General features: G+C 40.7%; 1 protein-coding gene across 1 annotated transcript in view; it reads right to left on the reverse strand.

Moving 5' to 3' along the window:
• The window catches only part of syne1a (spectrin repeat containing, nuclear envelope 1a), a 117896-nt gene extending 98594 nt beyond the window's left edge, over positions 1 to 19302 (reverse strand). The window contains 16 exon segments of the mRNA XM_054619084.1: positions 1182 to 1278; positions 1445 to 1613; positions 1734 to 1846; positions 2348 to 2512; positions 2960 to 3097; positions 3523 to 3630; positions 4944 to 4982; positions 5371 to 5483; positions 6047 to 6243; positions 6349 to 6530; positions 7666 to 7758; positions 8029 to 8049; positions 10007 to 10090; positions 10888 to 10983; positions 16694 to 16755; positions 19218 to 19302. Of these exon segments, the coding sequence (XP_054475059.1) occupies positions 1182 to 1278; positions 1445 to 1613; positions 1734 to 1846; positions 2348 to 2512; positions 2960 to 3097; positions 3523 to 3630; positions 4944 to 4982; positions 5371 to 5483; positions 6047 to 6243; positions 6349 to 6530; positions 7666 to 7758; positions 8029 to 8049; positions 10007 to 10090; positions 10888 to 10983; positions 16694 to 16755; positions 19218 to 19302 (1762 nt within the window).
• Positions 19303 to 22393: the final 3091 nt, after the last annotated feature.

Here is a 22393-nt window from a genome sequence, read left to right on the forward strand (position 1 = left end):
GTGTTATCTTTGCTTGTGTGTCCCATTTCACTGGTACAAACGCTCTGGTCTCAAAAGTCCTGTACCACAAACTATTGTCAGCCAGTGTGGGGCTGATAAATGACTCCACCTAAAACAAATATCCAGTTTCAAATACACATTAATCAGATAGTATTATAGCTTTGAATGGTAGATCATTACATATCAATCCCCTTATCCTCCTCTCCTGTCTCAGTTTAGTGTAACCTCAAACTGGCCCTTTAAAAAAGATCTGAATGATCTCTCACCAGCCAATCAGAGCCCAGGGTGCTAACTACCAGCAAGGCTCATGTGGGTATGGTAGTGACAGTGGGGGGTAATTAATTTGCGGGGTCGACCAATCAAGCCTCAAATGTCCTGATTTCCTGCCATACCTCACTTTACCGCTCTGCATACCCTAAAGCAGCACAACCCTGAAACTTAATGAAACCAACAAGCTAGCTCAGTTTGCGCCCAGAGACCTGCGGAAGTGGAGCAGCCCCTTACTAGCAAATGGGGTCGTATTCCCCACTGAGAGCTGGGAGTGGAGGAACCTCATTTAGTTGTAGCCTGCAGACTCTCCCCATCTACCCAGCTTTAAAACCAGACAGGGACAGACAGAGCTAGTGGAAGAGAAAGTCTCATTGGTTGTCGAGTTATTGACAAGGGACATTAAAGGTGAGCTGTATGTTCAATGTATACAACAACCATAGCATTTATACAGAGATACTTATCCCTGTAATATCTCTCTAGTTGTATTAGACCATTGTGGGCAATCACATGGCTTCAATCACTGCATCACTGAGCAGGACTGCTTCGTTGCAATAGTGAATTGTTATGTGATTTTGACATTGAAATAATTAAGTATGTTATGCATATAGTGTGTTCAAGGTTGTTCTTTTCTGCTGCATACAAGATCAGGATTTAACCTTCAAGTTCAGTTTTAATTAATTCATATCATAATGTAAAATGACTTCTTTCACAGAGGATTTTATCTGCATCAGCATCTCCTAAACGCATTTATTTAAAATGTATCAGTAGGGTCCAAATTTAGGAATACAGCTGTTAATTAAAAAAATAATAACATGTAGATAAAAACATATAGCATGCCCCTGATCCAACAAAGTTATACTGTACGTCGCATATCAAATAATACATTTATAGTATTTATTTAGATTTCTCACCTGAGCTGTCAGCATTGACATAGACCTCAGCAGACTGTTTCAGGGACTGGAACAATGCCTCGTAATTTTCAAAGAAATGTTGCTTCTCCACAAATGACTGATGAAGTCAGAATCAAAGAGGAAAATGTCACCATGTGTGCATAATGAAGCATATACAGCAGTAAAACTAGCTCTCATACACTATACTATCTGCATAGGAACCCTAAAGATTCCATTAGCAGTTCATTACATCACGTACAGAGTGAATAGAAGCATTAGCTTACAACATAGTTGTGGAGCATCAGTTCCACCGACTCTTGTCGGCCGTATTTTATGATCCAGGATTTGAGCTTGGACTCGGCTAGAGTGAGGAAGCCTTGCATGTGGTGTTTGTTCTCCAAGAATTCCATTCTAGACAAGTGGATGCTAGAAGATGTGGAGACAAAGTTCATCCTAAAAAACACAAAGTTTACAAAGGATGTCAAACATACAGCTTGACCCACATATTCTGCTTCTCCTCCAAAAGCAGAATGTTAAAGCATGCTCTGTGAGGTTGGCAGGTGTCGTGATTACCTCTCAGCCATGTCTTGGAGCTGGTCTGGGGGAACAGGGACTCCATCGACACTTCTGTCTTTATGGATCCTCTGAAAGACCTGCTGGTGACTTTCCAGGCTTTTCAACACATCCTGCACAGTGTAAATACATAAATCACATGAACACAGAAAAACAATAAATAGCTAACCCTAACCCTATTTTAAAACAAATAAAAATATTGTAGCATTGTACAGCTCTCAATTCTAAATTTACTTTATTTTATTTTATAATATGTGTATTGGCTTTCAGTTTTCATACATATGTCCAATACAAATTCCTTCATTTTAAAAACAAAGGGAGACAATGACAAAAAATGTATAAATAATTGGCAGAGAATTAAAAACAAACAAAAACACAAACACAATGAAAATGAGAAAAGCAAAGCAAATACAATGTGTCCAAAATAATTACAATGGCAAATTTTATAGGACGATATTTAAAGCTTAGATTCAGCTTAGTTCAGGAAGGGACGCCACATAATACTGAATTCTTTTTAACTCAAGTATGAACTGAACAAAGTCATCGCCCTGTCCAGCGCCTAGTTTTCCTTTCTTTCTGCATTTTGCCTCTTCTGTCTACACCTTCATGCTAACCTTGTGCTGCTCAAGAGCCCTGTGGACAACGTTAGCTGTCATGTCGTGTGCCTGATGTATGATGATCTCTTGTCGCAAGGCTCCTTCAGCCTCATGCAGCCACACCCCCACATTATCCAGAGGAGCTGGCAGAGACCTGTCCAGCTGCAGATGCCAGTCCAGGAGCTGAAATAAGGAACACAGTTGAGGAAACAGAGAAATACTATGAGCAAATTGTGATTGTCCAACTCACTGCATGGCACAATAACACAAAATTGTATTTATTACCCACATTAAAGATCAAAAGTGAAAACACATTACAGATAAAACAATTCCAATCAAAAGCACATGCTGAAAATAAACAGACAATTAAACTAATTTATATAGATTGGTTTTGCTTCTGTTTGTGTCTTAATTGAATAAGCTGAATTATTAATAAGTAGGAGACAAAATGCCATTAAACCCTTTTCGAAAAAACAATAAACTACTAACAGCGCCTGGGTCCGTTAAGTCTCAGACCGACTGGAGATTGTTGCCCTGGCACTCTTAAACCCAAATGCAACCATGACATCCTCGGTTCAAATCGGTCTGGAAATCTTTGAGGAGGTTGAATGTCCATCCAGCTTCTCTCACCCTATTTGAGACTCTTTCCCAGGCCTGTTTGACCAGAGCCTGATCCACAGTCAGTATCCCATCCTTCTGAGTGGACTGCAAAGCTCCCTCTAACGACTTCCTCCTCATCTCCAACTGGACACGCAGACTCTTGAACAACTGAAAAGAAAGAAGACGTGAAATATGTATATAATTCACAGCTCCAAAAATATTAAACTCACAGTATGCAGACATCAAAACTAGTGCTCTCTGAGGGGTCACACAGTCTTCCCATTGGTATCCAATCAGACCCTCATCAAATCTGTGGCTAACTGTTTCTTCACTGGCTTCATATTCGTCGTATAATGTGCAAAGAAAATGAGGGTATCCCACATGCTGCTGAATATGGAAAGTATCCCGAGGCTTGGTGGAATAAGCCAGATTGACTGAGAATATGACGGCTGCTGTCTGATCCCCACAGTGTAATGCCACTGATTAAGCTAATAATAGGAGCGTCTGTGCTCAGTTTGCCCAGTTTAAACTGCACACACATCCAGACACACACACACACACACACACACACACACACCCACCCTGAAACTAACCTGGTACTGTTGAGCGAGATTGCCCTCAGTCTCCTGAGCCTGTATTGCGTCTCTCTCCAGCTGGTTGAGCCACATTTTGAGCTCCCTCAGGCTCTTTCGCTGCTCTCTCTAGGAGGCCGGGATGGGTGAGGGGTTGTGGGGTGAAACATGGGTGGAAAGATGGACATGGAAATTGGGATTTGCGATGGGAAATAAAAAACAAGTAAAAGAGAGGACGAAGGAGTGTAAGGGAGAGGGGAAAACAAAAAGACAGAGAGAAAAAGTGATTAACCAAATTAATGTTTGAGGGATTGATGAAAGGGAGAGGGTGAAAGAGAGGGCATGTACTGTTAAACATGTGTTCTCTTAATCCTCGGTGTCTCCCTGTAGGACAAAACGTCAAAAAACCCACAGCTGCCAAAAACACTCAGCTTAAACAGGGTACTTTGTCGGAGACCCCCTACTACCATTTCATAGGATTTTAAGTCACCATGACGATAATACTGTGCTGCTCAAAAGCTTGTGAGATTGTCTATTCAGTTTGAGAGCTTTTCACTCTTAGTCCATTCAGTTGTATCCCTTCACTTCAGCTCCTGTAAGGATATCAAACTGTATTCTTCATGACAGTATTCAAATAAATTAAGAAAATGCTGAAGGGGACTTTTATATGTTATATTGTACTCAACTTCTGTAAATAATATAACAACAATCATTTCAGTTGCAATTTATTTTACAAAAATAACAAAAATAACTTTTGTTTTTTAATGTGAAAACACCAGGGTCTATTGACCTTCTTTCAATGAAAGAGAATATTAAGGACAAACAGCATTTTAGGAAGAAATGTCAACAAAGAACAAAGCAGGTGTGAAAAAACCACCTAAAGCTTACTCAGCGTAAGCGTTGGTAAGAAAACCAAACACAGGTCGACACTAACAGCCTGTGGTTAGCATGTCTTTAAATCACATCACTGTTCTTGCCACTGTTAACCTTAAAAACAGGCATCCTCTATTCACAAGCTTTCCATCAAATACGCTGTGCCAATGCACACTGCCAATGCCAGAGGCTTTCATTGTCATGCTAATGGAACCAGGAGTCATAGCGGGAGGTAACGTTAATAAATGGTAATATCCCGTCTTATAATACTGGACTTCCTTTTGTTAGCATGTCTCAGAAACCCCTACGGCAGGAATATCACATCAGGTAAGATAAAGAGCCAATATTAGCATATAGGCTTTATTTTGACACGGGAAAACAATGTTTAATCTCACTCATACACTGTACAGTAGGCAGTTATACTGTAATCCAATAGTAGAGCCAGGAAAATAAGCATTAATCACATTTATATGAAAACCATGAATGTGCATGGGTGCTAATTGCATTGAGCTGCACAAAAAATGATGGAAAACCTGCCCCTGGGACCTTTAAGGTACTCTATAACCTACCTCCAACATTTCCTCTATATCGCGAGGAGCAAGACCATGCTGTGGGACAGAGGACAGGACAACAACCACAGGAAAGCAGTCACCACACAAAAACACCAGAGAGACAAAGACAAGGAGATACGAAGAGAGAGATGTGCAACAAGGAAAGACATCAAATAAGCAAGACAGTAACTTGGACATGGAAAAAAGCCTCACCCACTTTGCACTTAGATGGTTTAAAACAAGCATTAAACAGTATTTAGAAAGACAGCGCTTTGCACACAACACTGACTTAACAAAGACAAAAAGCCATTAATGTATATGTCATAGCTGAAGTTTGACACAATAACTGTGACATCTGAAGAGAAGGACAAAACACACCGGATTGAGATTGAAAGAAGGGAATGAATGGCGTATCGAGACTGTGATTAATCTGACAGATGGTTACCTCTTCTTCTTGCTGTCCGATTGAGTCGCTCTCTTTTCGATCAGGGTGATGCTTCAGGAACTGGGCTATGTATGTCATAATGGATTTCTCATCTGGCTTGTCTACATCGACATCTAAGGAGAGACCCAAATGAATGTAATCAGAAGTCATATCAAGTCGAGGCCAGCTGATAACAGCACCACAGTTTCTCTCATAGAGAAGAATAACTGGAATTCATATGTTTGACTGACATCTATTCAGAAACAGACAACTGCCACCTTAAATGAAAACAACCTTCAGCACTTTAGATCAGTGTCCACGTTTTGTTTGGAGGTTCAACTATGCGGAACCTCATGGCCTAATGGACCTTAATTATATTGATGTCAAGCTTGATTTGTTAGAGTTCATTGTGAAGGGCAGGCATGAAGGGGCACAGCTGGTGTTTGAAAGTGAAACTGATGTGCACATCTGATGCAGTGAAAGATGCACACTATCAGTATTCTGAAAAAAAACAGCTGTATATGATGAAAAGGTCATTTCTTTAAAAGACAATATAGCCAAGAGAAAAATAACAAAAGGTATAACAGAGGCAAATTAATGTAGAATTAATTTGATCCTATGTTCAGGTTGTTTAGTTGTAGTTTTCATCAACTTAATGACAAAGTCTATAGGAACTGTGGTAGAGAATGTAATTTACCCTCTGGGTCAAGAAGTTGTGGAACGCCAAGCTCTGTCTCAGCCAATAAGAAAGCTTCTTGCAGATTTTCTCGGTTGGGCCTCCTCCATACTCGTTCCATGTCAACTAGATTGGGCCGAAGGGCATGGATAACTGCAAAGAATGCTAACCCTGTGCGCCAACTGGGACCAAAGTCCCTCACCTCAATGCCCAGACGTCTGTAAAGAACAGAGCATCACAATGTCAGTGCAGATGATAATGGTGGGGTGCATTTAGCATATTTTGTTTTAAAGAGAAGGATAATTGTAAGGGAGACTACGTACTTGGTGGCTATCTGCTGGACCCATCTTAGTAGGGCCTTTCTGGCTCCGCCCTGCAGAGGTGGGAGGGGTTTTCTTTTGACAGGTGGGCTGCTGGTCTCAGTGCTGCTGGTTGAGCTGTCCAGTGAAGAAGTGCTGCTGGACAAGGCTTGAAGTGCTGGTAGGCTACTGGTTAGCTCTTCAATCTGAAAAGAGCAGGAAAGTATTCAGGCCATCATACCTACTACATTGTGTTTTATTTATTATTTATGCATGCCTGAAGAGCTGAAAATCATTGTAGTAGTACTTAATAGTGCTTAATAATTACTTTTGTGATTGTTTTTTGCAACAGATGCAGATGACGTCCTTTGGTGATTTTTTTTGTGATCCATATAATGAAAATGTAACACATCACCCAAAAATATGTATATATTCTGTAACTATGAATGTAAAGAACAGAAATTCAATTCACAAATGATCACTTATTTAACAACCCAGAGACTTGACAACAATATCATCCATGTGTTAAAAAAAAATCTAAATATGTGTATGACTTGGGACAACAATCACAAAATATATTATTATACTTCAGCCTAGCCACATGGTCAGTTGTTGAGGATTTATTGCTATACACACACATAATCTAATTCTCAGTTTCTCCTCTCTACTCCCAACAAACTGAGGCTGCTGACAACTCAAAATATCCATAAACATCAGTGTGAAATGAAATACATCAAAATGTCAGTAAGTGAATAAGCACTTTTTCTTTATTCAATATCCGTATGTTTGCTGGAATAGCAGACATATCTGTGTGCTTTTGTTGCTAAGAGACTGTAGAGTTGTGATTAAGTTATTGTTGATCTGTGCATGTCTGAAATGCCTGAGGTACCAACTGCCTGTTTTCGGTGGGGATGCTTCGGAAGATTGATTTCCCCATCTTAAATTTCTCTATAGTTCAAATGACTTGGCTAGCTAGAAAAAGTTATATTTAAAGCATTTTGTTTTCTTAATAAGTACTGACAGTTTACAAGAAGGAACTGATTTAGTCTTTTGCATATTTCTCATTGGATATAATACTTAGTTGAGGATGTGCCATTCATTTGTAAGACCATGCTGATTGTTTATTGACAGCAATGTAGTTTTTAGTTTGAAGTGATAGTGAGCTATGAGTGGTGATTTGATTATATCGTTGTCTAGGAGATAAGATGGAGTTACCACAAACTTTCTTCTCCTTGTCTTGTCTCATTGTTTAATTTTAAAAAGTAATATCTTGAATTATGTACATTGCATTTGCTAATCTGATAAATAGCATTTGTGTAAATCAATTTAAAGCAATGTTACCTGGAAATAGAGGATGATGGTCCACATCAACCCCAACACAATTGACGGCCTTCCATCAACAATGTCTGTGGAGTTGATGTTCACAAGCTTGATCTGTTTTAAAACACAATATACAATAATTACATATCTCATAACAGGACCTAATCATTCTAGATTGGAATCAATTCCAGTTTGTTCGCTTACATTTCGCTATAATCTCATTACTATGGATTAAGTACACACACTTTCCCTCACTCTGTCTGGAACAAAAATGACCAGGATACAGTATCAGCATAATCCTCAGTACTACTGCATGCAGACAATTCTGACCCTATCTGATCAATGTCCTGAACAAACCAGTGCAGTAACGTTGTGAATACTGACCGGAGATCCTCTGTAGGCAGACTGGAGGGCAGATAAGAACAGAGGAAGAAAGAGAATGAGCACGAGAGAGCATTTTGATGGGTCTGATTGAAGGAGGACGCATCATTGACTGTGAGATATCACATACTCTAGCATCTCTGAGGTGAGATAAGTTGAGTGGTTGGCTGAGAGGAGAGATCTATCACCGCTACACAGGCATCAGGGATTATATCCAGCAGAGATGGGCAGAGAGAGAGAGTGATACAGGGAGAGAGAGAGGCGCAAGAAAAGGGAGAGAGAGACGGATATATCTTCTGATATGATCTTGTTTTCTATATGACCACACAGAGGGTTATATTACTGTGGCGCTGCAGCACAACAGGTCATCATATGTTAATACTAGCCTCTCCGTATGTGAACAAGCATGGAGGAAGAGATTGGGGGCAGGCGAGGGCGCCGTGGGGAAGCGTGGGATAGTGGCTGATAAGAATACATGCAGGACACGGTTACATATTAGAAAACACAGCAGGTCATAACAGCAACTCAACAAAGTGTTTTGTGATATGACAGCACACACCAGTATAAAAAACATAGGTACCCATACAGCTGTAGTTGCATTGGAACCAACAGAGTGTAGGAAACCGGTGTAGTTGCAAATAAATTTGATAATTCATTTGTTAAGTCATTTATCAAACCAAACAACCAACAACTTGCTGGTTCAAGCTTCTTAAAATTGCAGATTCGCTGCTTTTCTTTGTTTTATATAACTAAAAAGTGAATATCTTTAGGTTTTGGGGCATTAGTCAGACAAAACAAGCAATTTAATGTCCCAGTGAAACGCAAGTTAGAAGCGTCTTTCATTTCATCTCAACTTTAACAACGTCACATCGGGCTCTAGGGATAGTGATTTGCCAATATTTTCTGTCATTGTGAGGTTTAATAGATTAATCAACGATAATAAAATATATATATATATATATATATATATATAAATAATAATCCTTAGTTGCATACCTTGTGGATATTATAGCTATGGGTTTCAAACTGCCAGTTAAATACATATATTACAGGGTTTCAACAGTTTACAAATATGACTGATTAAATGGCAAACATCATAATTCCACTGCACACTTTTCTATGAGGAACATGAATCAGGCGTCAAAGAGATTGGGCCTCTAAAGCAAAATGTAAATACGGATTTACACCCAGAACATATTTACATTTAATTTTCTACACACATAGATTTATGCATTCACACACACATATAGACGTAGACAGCAGAGTGCCCACTGACGTCTCATCTCCAGACTGCAGATTACTGGTATAGGATTTATGGTTTAACCCTGTCACACTTGAGGAAGACAAATCAATGTCCCTGCAGACTCCAGCTCATACTTTATTTATGTATATCCAAGGACGAGCTGGGTGAAGCTTTGAGAATGTTTTGCTAATCCCACGGAGGGGCAGTTGATGAAGTTAGATGATTACATCCAAAACTAAATTAAGCATTTTTGGCTGTAATTCTGTCGATGAAGCTGGGAAAAGGAAAGAAACTGAACTGGACCGTAATAATATGAAGTGGTGTGGTGCGACCGGCAAATATGTTGGATCAGTTAAGTGTCAAGGTCAGGGTCCCATTACTACATTTTATAGACTTTGTGATCATTTATAGGAAAATAAACAAATGAATGCTTATTCAATAAAGACAAAACATAGCAAAAAAGGTATCAAACCCTGTGTATGAATATCAGAATTTCTTTCTCATTTATTTATTCAACAACATATTTGCAGGGATGTGAAAACAGAACATATTGGTGTCAGATGAATTAGGATTGTGGAAAGGTGGAGAGAGTAATCGGCAGAGACGAAGGGGAAACAGGTCACACTAGGTCAGGCTTCAATGTTTGCACCTGCGGGGCAGCAGCTGAGCAGGGGGAGCAGCAGGATGGGTAAAACAAAGAAGAAAAAAAAACATAAAAAGAAGGCCCTGAACTCTTACCTTCCTACCCTCAAGGAATTTTAGAGCTGTACCGATGTTGGTGACCCAGTGGATCCTCTTTAGCTTTTTGCCTGGCTCACATGGCTGGAAGGCAAAAAGAACAATGGAGATGGGAAGAAAGAAATAGAGAAACAAAGAGGTTAAGAAGATTAAAGATAGTGTGGATAAAACAAATGGTGCAGTTGAAAAGAAAATATGTTATATTGCACATGTATGGGAATTATAGTGGAAGAGCACACTGACTACAACACAGACACTATGTATTCTGATATCTGATTTCTCCTTTAATCTTTTTTACTGTATTTGTGTTGGCTGATAAAGTGAGAAAAAAAAACAGAGGTCCAATCAGAGCCTTGTTTGACTATAAACAGCAGGATCAATAGGACATAGACAGCTTAGACCTAAGGCAACATGGGCCAAGTAAAATCCTAAAGCTGTGTGTGTGTGTGTGTGTGTGTGTGTGTGTGTGTGTGTGTGTGTGTGTGTGTGTGTGTGTGTGTGTGTGTGTGTGTGTGTGTGTGTGTGTGTGTGTGTTTGTGTGAATGTCTTTGTCTGAGGTGTGAACTATGATCTGTCCTTGTTAATCTTGGCTTTTCCATTCAATTCAAACATCCTAATAAAAGCAGATCAATACGCATTTCCATGCAATTGTGGCTGAGTTCCCATGCACTGCAATAAGTCTGTAGCTGTTTTGAGATTTGCAGCAGCAGCACCACTGTTTGTAATTGTATAAATAAAAACCACCCAAAAATATTGAGTCCCTCTGTTATTTGACCAGTGTGTTCCTTGTTATATCTGATCCAGTTCTAATTTAATCCAGAAAGATCAGAAGATATTAAGTGTTTGAAGTCACATGCTGTAGAAATGACCGTGAAACTCACCAGTTTTTGTCCAGAGAGGACTTCCAGCAAGGCCAACAGCAGCACTCCATCCTTGATGTCCTCAAACAGGTCTGTCACCACCAGTGGTGGGACACGCTACATGAGTAAACAAGCATACCCAGGAGACTTCATTGTAAAAATGTTTTTCACTGTTCAAACAATATGAATGATGTAGTGCCTGTGGGAAAGGAAAAGGTTTTATCTTTTGACAGTGAAAACCGAATGTTAAACAAAATCTTTTTATGGTGTGCAAGAGACATTTCTAAATAGGTGCATGGGCATAGAAAGTAATAGAAAGTAATATAAAGTCACTGTTTACGTAAATGTTGCATGCAATAAACTCACACAAAGGATTTTCAGTTTTCCTGGAATGCTTAAACTGCTTGGGATTTAAGTCTTAATAGCTCTTGCAATGTACATGAAATTATGAGGCAAGAGATGTTTTTGCTCAAACATTATCCTACTCTGAGTAGCAGAGAGCATAAATAAACCAAAATACAATAAATATATTACACTGTAAGACGTTAATTTAAACTTGTGAAACTTGGATAAAGGATATCCTCGTAAAAAAATGTGCTTCAAGCCTCAAATACTACTGACAGATGGAGTAAGCCAAAAGCAAAGGCTCAGCAGGCTCCGAATGGGGTCTTCAAATCCTAAAATATGCTGATGATTTCAAACTGTATCCCTCTCATTGACTTCTTCCCTGACCTGACACAGACTTCTAGACTTGGGGAAATCCACATATCTCTGTTTCTTGCCAGCGCCACATCAAGGATTTCTCTTAAAGCACAGTCACATGCTGGGGCTGAGGAGAGGTTTAGGGGGGGGCATTCATACGAGCGAGCCATTCACAGGGAGATTAGCGGCAAAGGGAGTGAAGGAGAAAGAGAGAGACGGCATAAGCAGTGATGTATGCACGAGTGTGTCTGTGTAGTACGTGCAAGTTGAGTGTGTGTGTGATGGAAGAGAGAGAAATATACAACCCTCAACATCGGGGATTCACGAGAGGGGTATAATTGAGTAGAAAGAGTGGCAGCGAGAAAAATGATAGAAGGCAAAGAGAGAAGGGACACCAACCTCCCGTCTTTCAAATTTAATTAGCAAATACAGCAGCTCTTCTCCCTAATTCCTCTTCTAACGTCATTTCATGGCTTTGGATATTAGAAAATTCAGACAGCACTTGTACCCCTATCATAAAGTGACTGAAGAAACACTTACAATACAAAGACCCCTTCAAAGGGATCGATTATACCATGAGCTAATTGAAGTTAAATTTACCTATTTGTTCATTATAATCCCAAAGCTAATGAGGAAATTTCTGACTAATTACAAAATGAGAAAGTAATATCCATTTCCTCTGCTCATCCATATGAGCTAAAAAAATGAATCAAGGTCTTAATGAGCTAATTACATATGAGTGTCTGGGCCATAATTGATTGTGAGAAGAGGAGTTTTAGGATGTGCGTCTGTCTGTGCTCTCATGTTATTCCCCTGGTACACTTGACTCAGTGGATTCCAAAAGATCAACAGAATGAAAGACAGAGGGAGGGGCGGAAGCTAAAAGAGAAGACTGAGAGGTTTCATTTTGAACTGCAATACATCCAGTTTGATAGAATAATTCACACCAGATGCCCATTGTCCAAATCATCTGAAGGTAAAGTTATTTGCAAGTTTCTGAAAGCGTTTCATTTATTTTGTTTGTAAGTAAAAAGCAACAATTTAAATAACTTTTAGAATCACAGTACGTTGGTTATACTTAGGCAAAAATCCTGCATAAACTTATGGCACAGGATGAATGTCTCTTTTATATCCTTTTGACTGTTAATGAGGGCTATCAGATGGAAATGGCTGAAGACTAACCCTGCATCAAAGGATGACTGGACTGCAATTTGACATTAAAATAAATAGTATGGAGTAATTGTCCTTTACCTTAAGACTAAGATTTGAAAATACTGGAAAAGTGGATAAATATGCTTAGAAGATATCTCCCATTATATATGTGATTCAAAGACCCTGTTCCTCTGTTGTGCTGCTGGTGTCAGTCCTCTCTTTTGTTTGAAGATATCAAATTAACACTATATTCTACAATTAATTCAAGCATTGTGGGGCCTACATTATATTTTAGGGTCATTTATTATTTTATGGTTGAGAACAAAAAAAGTCTACAGTCATGCTAGGGGCTCTGCGATGTTGCACTTAGGCACAGCAGTGTTTCAAGGTTAAAGCTAATGTTAGTGTGCTAACATGCTCATTATGACATTGCTAACATAATATTTATAAGGTACATGTTTTACTCAGCCTCTTAGTTAAGTGTGTGAGCATGATAATGTTCGCTTATTAGCACTTAACACCAAGTACCGCTGAGGCTGATGGTAATATCACTAGTTGCGGGTATTTAGTCATAAACCAAAAGCTTCGACAAATTGAAAATTTTACCTGCTGGTTACGCAAGATGGTGAGTGTTAAGATGAGTTTTTACAATTCATCATAATTTGAACATGAATGTTTGTAGTTAATTTCACAGCCATTGTGGTTTGAAACTAGAAGAAAAGTCAGGGGGTCTTTAAAGTCATAAGAATTCATCATCTGGGAACCATGAATGTCTTAACTTAATTTTACAAATTCAGGAAAACTATGAGAACATGAGCATAGTTGGAAGGTTGGAAATGTAAAAATTATGGAAAACATCCTTGCAGCTAAGTTGGCTGAGGCACATACTACGCATCATGGTGTGCTGGGTTTGAATTTAGTGTGCATGGAGTATGTCATCCACTCAATCCCCTTCTTGCCCCACGAAAGAAAGGGGGGAGGGGAAGTAAAGATCGAAGGAGGAGCGGGGAGCCTCACTTTACTGCTGCTGTAATCTCTAAGAACACTTGGTTCACTGATTACTGTACTTAAACTGTTTGCCTGGAAAAAGCCTGAGCGACGATGAGACCTCAGCCGCTCACCAGTGGTCACTTGGTAATTAAGCTTTAACCTTCTCAGAAAGGATTTGTCAAAATGGAAACTTGGGGCCCACTGACTGAAACCTCCCCCCTTTTCACTCCACTGCAGTGCCGGGTGTAACTTTAAAGCCTGATGCTTACATGAGAACCAAAATTCTACCATTATGAGAAAAACTCAAGCAATATCCTCCAATACACTATAAATGTAATGGAGGGGTCTTAACAACATCACTCTGTATTTAAATGAAAGAAACAACTTTTAAAAAGTACTGCACTGCTGCTCTCTTACAGTTTATACCTTTGGTCTATAACTGGGGACTTAATCTGGTGAACTACTTCTGAGTAATGAGAGTCATTAATCTTCTGTATAAATTACCAGCACCAATACGTCTTCTCATGGAAACTCTTTGTCAGAGATCATAAGACCTCTTTTGTTATACCTGTGGAGTGAAAAAAGTAAGGGGGAGGGGAGTGATAGTGGAAGGAAGCCCTCATGCTCTGCCTCAACTCACCTAACGATTAATCACATACCTTTAGGCACTGAATTAAAGACCTGTGATAACTGAAGTGGCCTAATCATCTGCATAGCCAAGGGCATGATCTATCCTTCTGAGAGCAAAGCTAAACCAAGCTTCTTACCTCTCTATCCTCCTGACTGTCTCTCTCACACATTTTTGTCTTTTTAATGGGTCTTTGCAGAGTATTTACAGATGTGAAACAAGCCCATAAGGTGCCATTTTTTTCTACAAGTTTACGGAATTACATTTTAAAGAAATGGACCTCCTTATTACAACAGATCCTGCACACCTGCTGAATTGACTTTTAACCCCCTACTCATCACAAAGCTCTCCGAACATTTACCAAGCTGCCATGACGACGAAGACATTTTTTGAAGACAAATATAAGCCAATCAGTGTCACTATGGCAACGTCAGGCATCAGGTGAAAGGGTAAGCAGTTTCATGATGGTCGAGGAGGAGGGGCGCAAGTAATTTGATCAACACGGTAGAGAGAGAAGCATGGGGCGCAAATACCAACCCTTTCTCTTCTGATGGACAGGTGTGATAGTATCACTTATCTATTGATTCGTTCCGTTAATTAAAGTGAACCCAAATGGAATCCAAATTTAATTTCCTGGATCTTTGTCAAACCAGTTTATTGGTGATTTTGTACCAATAATTGGGCTTCAATTTCAGGACTGATGGTCCAAGTGGCACGACGTTGTTGCACTTTAGGTAAATTGGTTCTCTGTACGATATTCAGAGCATTAATGTGCAACTATTTGCTTTGTAAAGATAAAGTGGAGTAATGTCTACCCGAGCAGGTAATGGAGTCTCTCTCCCTCTGTGTGTGTTGTAATCGGAGCTTCTCTTTGCTTTGTTGACATAGCCGAGCCGGCCACACGTGGCTTTTAGTGCATGATAGTGATTGTGGGCGTTCCCCATTGGCTAACTCATGGCCATCACTCTGCACTGCGCTCATGCAGCAGATACAGCTCATAACACCGCCCTGACCAACCAGCTCCCAGGCAAACAAAGGAGACTCCAGCCAAGAAATAGTTTGGCACATAACCTCCTGTAAAACTGCAAATTGTAATTTTTGTATGAATTATCAAGATGTAATGTTTAAATAAATAAGCATAAGAGGGCCCCCCCCCCGCCATCTTCAGTCTTTTTACTAAGCGAAGATGCTGGATCCATCTACACATTTACCATGCAGATGTGAGAGTGGTAATAATCTTTTAATCCAATTCTCAGCAAGATAGTGATAATTGCGTTTTGCAAAATGTTGGGACTATTCCTTAACACTATCTTATCGAGACGTTTTGCCCCGAATCCTCATCATCTTTCCTTAATCACTCAAACCCCATCATTTTCAGTGACCATGAAATAGCAAAAGGACTGTGGCTCTGTTGCATCAAGAATTACTTAATAAATAAACTATGTGCTTACCTAAATGTTATAAAAAATTCAAGGAATTCAAGTATTGGGCTGTTTGTAATTTTCTGCTGGCACAGTCCTGAGACCTGATATTTAATATTACGTCAAGGTTTATTCCCTCCTGAGTGGTTTTCAAATGAATTTTCTGCTCCACGTCACCGTGGTTCAAGGCCTCCACAGCTGTCGTAATCAAATAGGAAACCTTGAAAGCAGCGTTGCGGATTGAAATAACGCTTAATTGTGTTGCACTGTGCCATATTTGCCTTGTCCACCCGTTTCTGACACACTATTCAAGCAGTGATGGGTTAAATTGTGGAGCCTAATGCAGTATAATATGAAAATTACACGCATAAGATTGCCCCTCGGCATGCAGCTGCATCAAGTGTAATTGTTTAGTATAAGTGACAGATATACTGTTGTCCAAGCTCATTGAGGAGGCAAATGAAAGGCATTTTTTTTACTAAAAACTCTTATCCTGAACAATCTAAATTGGCTCATATTGAGATAGAGGGCTTACAGGTTACCAAGACTTCAATTATTGACAGTAGCTTGCAGGGAAAATAGATATACAGTGTATTAAATGCTCCAATGTGAAAGTGATAATTAGAGTGAGAGTAAATCCTTGCTACAAGCTATTTGAGATTGGAGGAATGAAACGGAATAAGACAGGCATGCGAGTAAGAATGACGGTGTGTGTGGTCTTAGCTGTCCCATGACCAACCCCAGGGTGTGTTTTGGCAATGGAGCAAATGTCACAGAGAGCACAGTGGATGTAGAGTATAGAAGAATAAAGTGATTGGAAGTGGAAAAGCAATGAGACGGATAAGTTTGCAATCCACACTCACCAGCACCAGTGTTTGTGTAAAGGCACACACAATGCTGGCAGCAGCAGTGGGAATCAACCAGACTCTCTTACCTTTGCCAAGTGGGAATTGATCCATTTTGTGAATGTCCTTTTCTGCACAGCCTCCTGCTCATCTGTAAATCAGAGCCCAGAGCATCACTATCAGTCACATGCAATATTAAACAAAGAGCGGATTCAAACACAATCTTCTCATTGTCTATTGTTTTGAGAGTTGATTGGCTTTGCAGAGCTGGTTGGCAACTCTAATTAACTTTTATAATATTACTGTCTGTCTCAAGTGTCTGAATGAAGTCGCACCACATCGTACCTTACACTGATGTAGTAAGGAAAGGGCATTTGACATTTAAAGATGACATTTTCACTAGCTGGACTCCTCTTCATGTGGACAGAAAATCCTGCTCTCAAAAATGCCCTTTCGTTGATAGAAGGGCCGTAGTTCTTCCTATGCAATGACATGTATCTCTGCCATGATCTATAAGAGGGTGTTATTCATTTCTGAACACAGTTCAAGCATGCAATATGTTGCTACAATACTCACACACACACACATAAAGCCAGTCTTACTCCAAATGTACTGATTTACCTATATATAAAGGCAGAACATTGTGGTGGCTACAGTGATAAAAACCCATTTAGTAAAGGCACAATCAATAGCATAGATATCTGCTGACGATATCCCCTAAAAAGCCACTTAACTTAAATGACGACAAGACATAAATTATCTTCCTCTCATGTGCACAAGCAAATATATAGTGCATATGCAAACACACACACAGGCACATAATATAAAGGTAGTTTTGAGAATTGTAAACATATGTTCTGCAGGTATTACTGCTGTAATCTTTCCTTCCAGATTCGCTTTGGACATCAAAACTCATTGTTGCTTGCAGCCCATGCAATAACGACTGCTGCGACGGTTACATCTGTAATCGACAAATTCATGTGCAGCTCTCACATGAATCCCATAATAATGTACACAAACCAGATGTATAGTTTGCTTGGGACTCTAAGGATCCAATCATGTACAGTGACTGACAGTTGTGACAATGGTTTTTTTTCTGTGCCACAGAGCAATATCCTCCAGATAAGCATGTTATCAGTAAGAGAGGACGTCTGACTCAGTGCTTTCCTCTACCTTAATGAAATATGCTGACGGGTTGATTACACTCAAGTTGGTTGGTGTGTCACAAGGTACTGTGGGCAGACGTGAACAGTAAGGGTTGTGTGTGTGCATCAGAGAGGAGGGGGGTGGGAGCTCTTCATACATAATGCAGATCCATTCACACAAAGTCATACGTGCCACTGAGCAGGTCCCTGTTTTATAAATTAATCTTTTGATTGGGTCCAGGAGTGATCAAATATTGATGGGCGGTAATATTGGATGAGAATAAGAAATATTTAGCCCCCTCATCCTGGAGCAGGAACATGTGTGACGGAGAACATGTCTGCACGAGCGTGGTGCCAGTCTCTCAGTCTCAGGGACGAGGTGACTTTGAACTCTGCGCACACAATATCCCACTTAAACACACACACACACACTCACACACACACACACACACACACACACACACACACACACACACACACACACACACACACACACACACACACACACACACACACACACACACACACACACACACACACACACTTTCAATATCACAATGGGAACAGCCTCCCCAGCAACCAAGCCTTGCAGCAGCGTTTTAACACACTTGATTACTTTTCGGCTCGTGTTGGTCTGTACCATCATTAGTCTCTTCCGCAGCCCACTTTGACCCCCACAGTGACGATGACCTTAATGAAATATCATTAAAATCTTGTTTGTTGTCTCAGTGGCTGTGTCTAAGGACACATTGTTCAGCAACCATTCTGACCCAGCCTCTGTTATATTTCCCAAAAGGAGAAGAGAAACAGAAGGCAAATCCAAAGAAACATTATGGTAATGTATCTTGCAATCTGATCTAATCTATCACACAGTGAGAAAGAATGCTGAATGCATTGTTTCCAAATACAGACGTGCAGTCAGGCACAACACCACAGGGTCAAACAGAGAGATAAGAAATCAAACATTTTGACAGTCTGCCCGCTGTGCCGTAACACATGCAGTGAGCTGGTACTTGTCCGCTGGGTATGCTTGCTTCACCTTCTGCAGGCTCTGAGCTCGGCATCCTCTGCGCACACACTCTGCCAAAGTGGAAACGCCCCCTTCAAATTTCTACCTATTTCACTTAACACACACCACGTCTACAGCCCCAAAAAATGTCCCCTGCAGGGAACATTTAGTAAGGAAAATACACTGCAAAATGCACACACACGTAGGCACATCCAGTCCGTACTGCAGTGCCACGCTAAATCACACACACACACACACACACACACACACACACACACACACACACACACACACACACACACACACACACACACACACACACACACACACACACACACAGACACAGCGTACTCTACCACACATTCAACAAAAATACACACACTATGTACTTGGCTTCATTTTCTCACACTCTCCATCAAAGTAGGGGACACACATTCATGCAAACTGTCTCGCACTTACCGCGGAGGTATTGGAAAAACCCCGTCACCAGGTTGAGCGATGTGTTCTTTTTCGGGGAGCCTTCGCCCCCTACTCTTCGTGCCATCCTGTACCCCAGACTACACCTCGATTCCTGCCAGTTTTCATGAGGATGTTGAGAGGACATTCACGGCAAACCTCCGAGAGAGGCTATACTTGCCCTTGCTCCTGCCCTTGCTGCCTCTCCCCCTTTTTTTGGGGAGGCGTCTTTTAAAAAGCTCCCTGGAGCACTAGACCTCCCGAGATGACGGAGGTGAAACTGTTGCTCTGAAGGCAAAGCAAGGAAGAAGGTTTTACCCTCCTGGTCTCCTTTCGTCTCGCTGTCCTCTGTCCTGTCCTGCAGTAGCGGGCTGCCGACTCAGTCAGACTCAGTGTTTTTCCTGCCTGTTAAGCAGCTTGGGAGTGTGATGTGAGTGTACGTGTGAGACTGTTCGTGTGTGTGTGTGTGTGTGTGTGTGTGTGTGTGTGAGTGAAAGCAGTGCAGTGTCGGCTTGCCTCAGCATCAATCTTTCTTGCTTAGTCCCTTTCTCCCTCTCTCTCTCTTTCCCTCTCACATACACTCTCTCTCTCTCTCTCTCTGTGTCTTTCCCTCCCACGTTCTGCCTCTCTCTCTCTCTCTCTCTCTAAATTTCTCACTGTAGGCTGCGGGAACAATCCACTTCCCTCCACTGGCCAGCCAATCAGAGTGCGTGGGAATGAATGATGTCACGGCAGCCCCGTACTGATGTGGAGAGGGAGAATTGACTGGTGAGGAGGGTGGTGGGTGGGTTGAAGGGGATCATTTAGCAGGTTAGGAGGGAAGGAAGTGTGAGCTCTACTCTGACAGCAACGCACACATATGTTCTATCACAATATCGGGACAGACGTGCAGGAATTCCCTATTTGTTACTGGCACTCTAATACCCCTTCTCTCTCTCTCGCTCTCTCCCTCTCTCTCTCTCCCTCTATTTCTCTTTCTCCGATCCACACAGATACCATGCATTGTTTGAGGCTTGCAGCTCTCTACTCTTTAGAGCCTGGAGAACCAGACTATCACGGGTAGTCGTCCTGTCTGATCTGCTACTGTACCGTCTTCAAAAGGTCTCTGCTTTCATCTGAACCACCGTCACATACAATACATCTGTTTGTTTTTCTCACAGGGAGGGAGAACTGTATTGAACAGAATACAACAGAGGTGAATACAATATCTGTGGATAGGTTTGTATGAAATACAGAAGGTAAAATACACAATCTACTCAGCAAGATAAGGGTTTTAAGTGTCCTGAACAAAATAAACAATATTAAGAGTGTTTTAACCTTTTTCTTGCTCTGAATGTGTGATCTGTATTGCAGTGGAAATTGTGCTACTGCTTGTAAACTTCAGCATCAAACCAAGCGAAAAACAAACACTCCAGACAATGGTAGTATTGTTCACCCAACTACTCTGAATTCAGCTTCTAAAGAGACACTCTACAACCGCAAGCGTTACTAGAGCTGTTACTAGGAACTGGTCAGGCCAAAATTCCCCCAACCCCCTCCACTGGTGCAGTCAAATTATAGCAGAAAATACTTTTGTTGCAGTATGTTGACTTTTCACTGTCTGATTTATATCTTTTTCTGTCTAACCTATGCTCTCTTTTTCAGTTTGTCTATTTTACTAACATTTTGTCTCTTATATTCTCTTACATACACACGCGTGCGCACACACACACACACACACATATGCGTGCACACAAACAAACACACAAGCTCTGGCAGTGATAAAAACACTTGGCTCTTCTTTGAAACCATATTCAGAGAGTTTTCAAGAAAGCAATATTCAGGCCGAATAGCCTGGTGGGTCTTATATCAGCCTTAAAGATGAAAGGACCATTCATCATTGGTGTGATTTTCCCTTTTGTTCTTTGGGTTCCCCCCATAAGGGATTTTAATTATGAAAGTCATCAATAACCAATGGCAGCTGTCATCTGCTATCTGTCTGCTGATAATCACACTGCTGACACCCCCCTTTAACAGCCCTGAAACTGGCCGTCACATTGCCATCATGAGCCTATTCCAAAGACCTGTCTTTGAAAGGATTGTCCGTTTTAAATATCTGTATAGTATGATTACTGTGTATTTGCCTGAGCGTATTTATGTGGTTCAGGTATTATAGATAAACTGAGAGCATAAGCTCAAAGAAATATTCATGCAGTCCCATTTTTTGTATTTACATATACATAGCCTTTATTTGCGCACTCTTGACTATAAAAACTGAATTTTATGCCAGTGGAAAGCAGAATCCAATGTCACATTGCACACACTCTCAACTCCTACTCAATAACATTTTTGCAAGAACAAAACTACAGCCAGAAAAAAAAACGACAAAAATCTATGTTCTTTACTTACAGCCGTTTGTGCAGCCCACACTGTATCGATGATTTAAATAATGGAACAGACTGTATTGACCGATGACCCCTTGCGAAATTTGCTTACATTTTTACCAGTCTCCACGTTTAAGGTGTTTTTGTGTCTGATAAATCGTTCCTGCAGAGCTACACTTCAATTCAGTGTGAAGGAACTATCCAAGGTGCTGAACCTGTCAATGAGAATCCTTTTAGCCTGATGAATTTGGTTTAATACAGTAAATTTACATTTAAGAAATAGAAAATGAAGATACATTATAGACATGCCGGGACTCCAAATAGTGTAACTAAAAAAGACAACATTTCTGTTGGTATGTTTGAAAGATTTTTTTCCAGTTAGCAGCCGTATGGCAGAAAGTGAGCAAGCTGAACTTCCCTGGTGAGCCAAACTGTTTAGAAAAACAACCCCGGGGCAAAATCAAGACAAGATGGTGAGGATTCATGGGACTTATTAGGTTTCACCATGGGAGTTGTAAGAAATGCAGGGCAAGCAGGTGCATTCACGCACACACACCCACACATACATACACACACATAAACACACAATAAAATAAGCTGAATGGAAACCGCTTCTCTTCTATGTATGTGCAGGAATAAACCAACAGACTCCTTTAGGCTGCAGACCTCAGGAGTGTTACAAGAGAGCAATGGGAGGGGGGTGGGGTGGCTGGTTGGAGGGTTAAAACAGACTGAACCTCAGCTGGTCTTGATCCCTAATGGCGCCCCTGGCAGCCATACATACACCAGATCCCTCTCTGAGGTTGTCAAGGTTGG

Source organism: Anoplopoma fimbria, chromosome 18, assembly GCF_027596085.1.
Source record: "Anoplopoma fimbria isolate UVic2021 breed Golden Eagle Sablefish chromosome 18, Afim_UVic_2022, whole genome shotgun sequence".
Taxonomy (NCBI): domain Eukaryota; kingdom Metazoa; phylum Chordata; class Actinopteri; order Perciformes; family Anoplopomatidae; genus Anoplopoma; species Anoplopoma fimbria.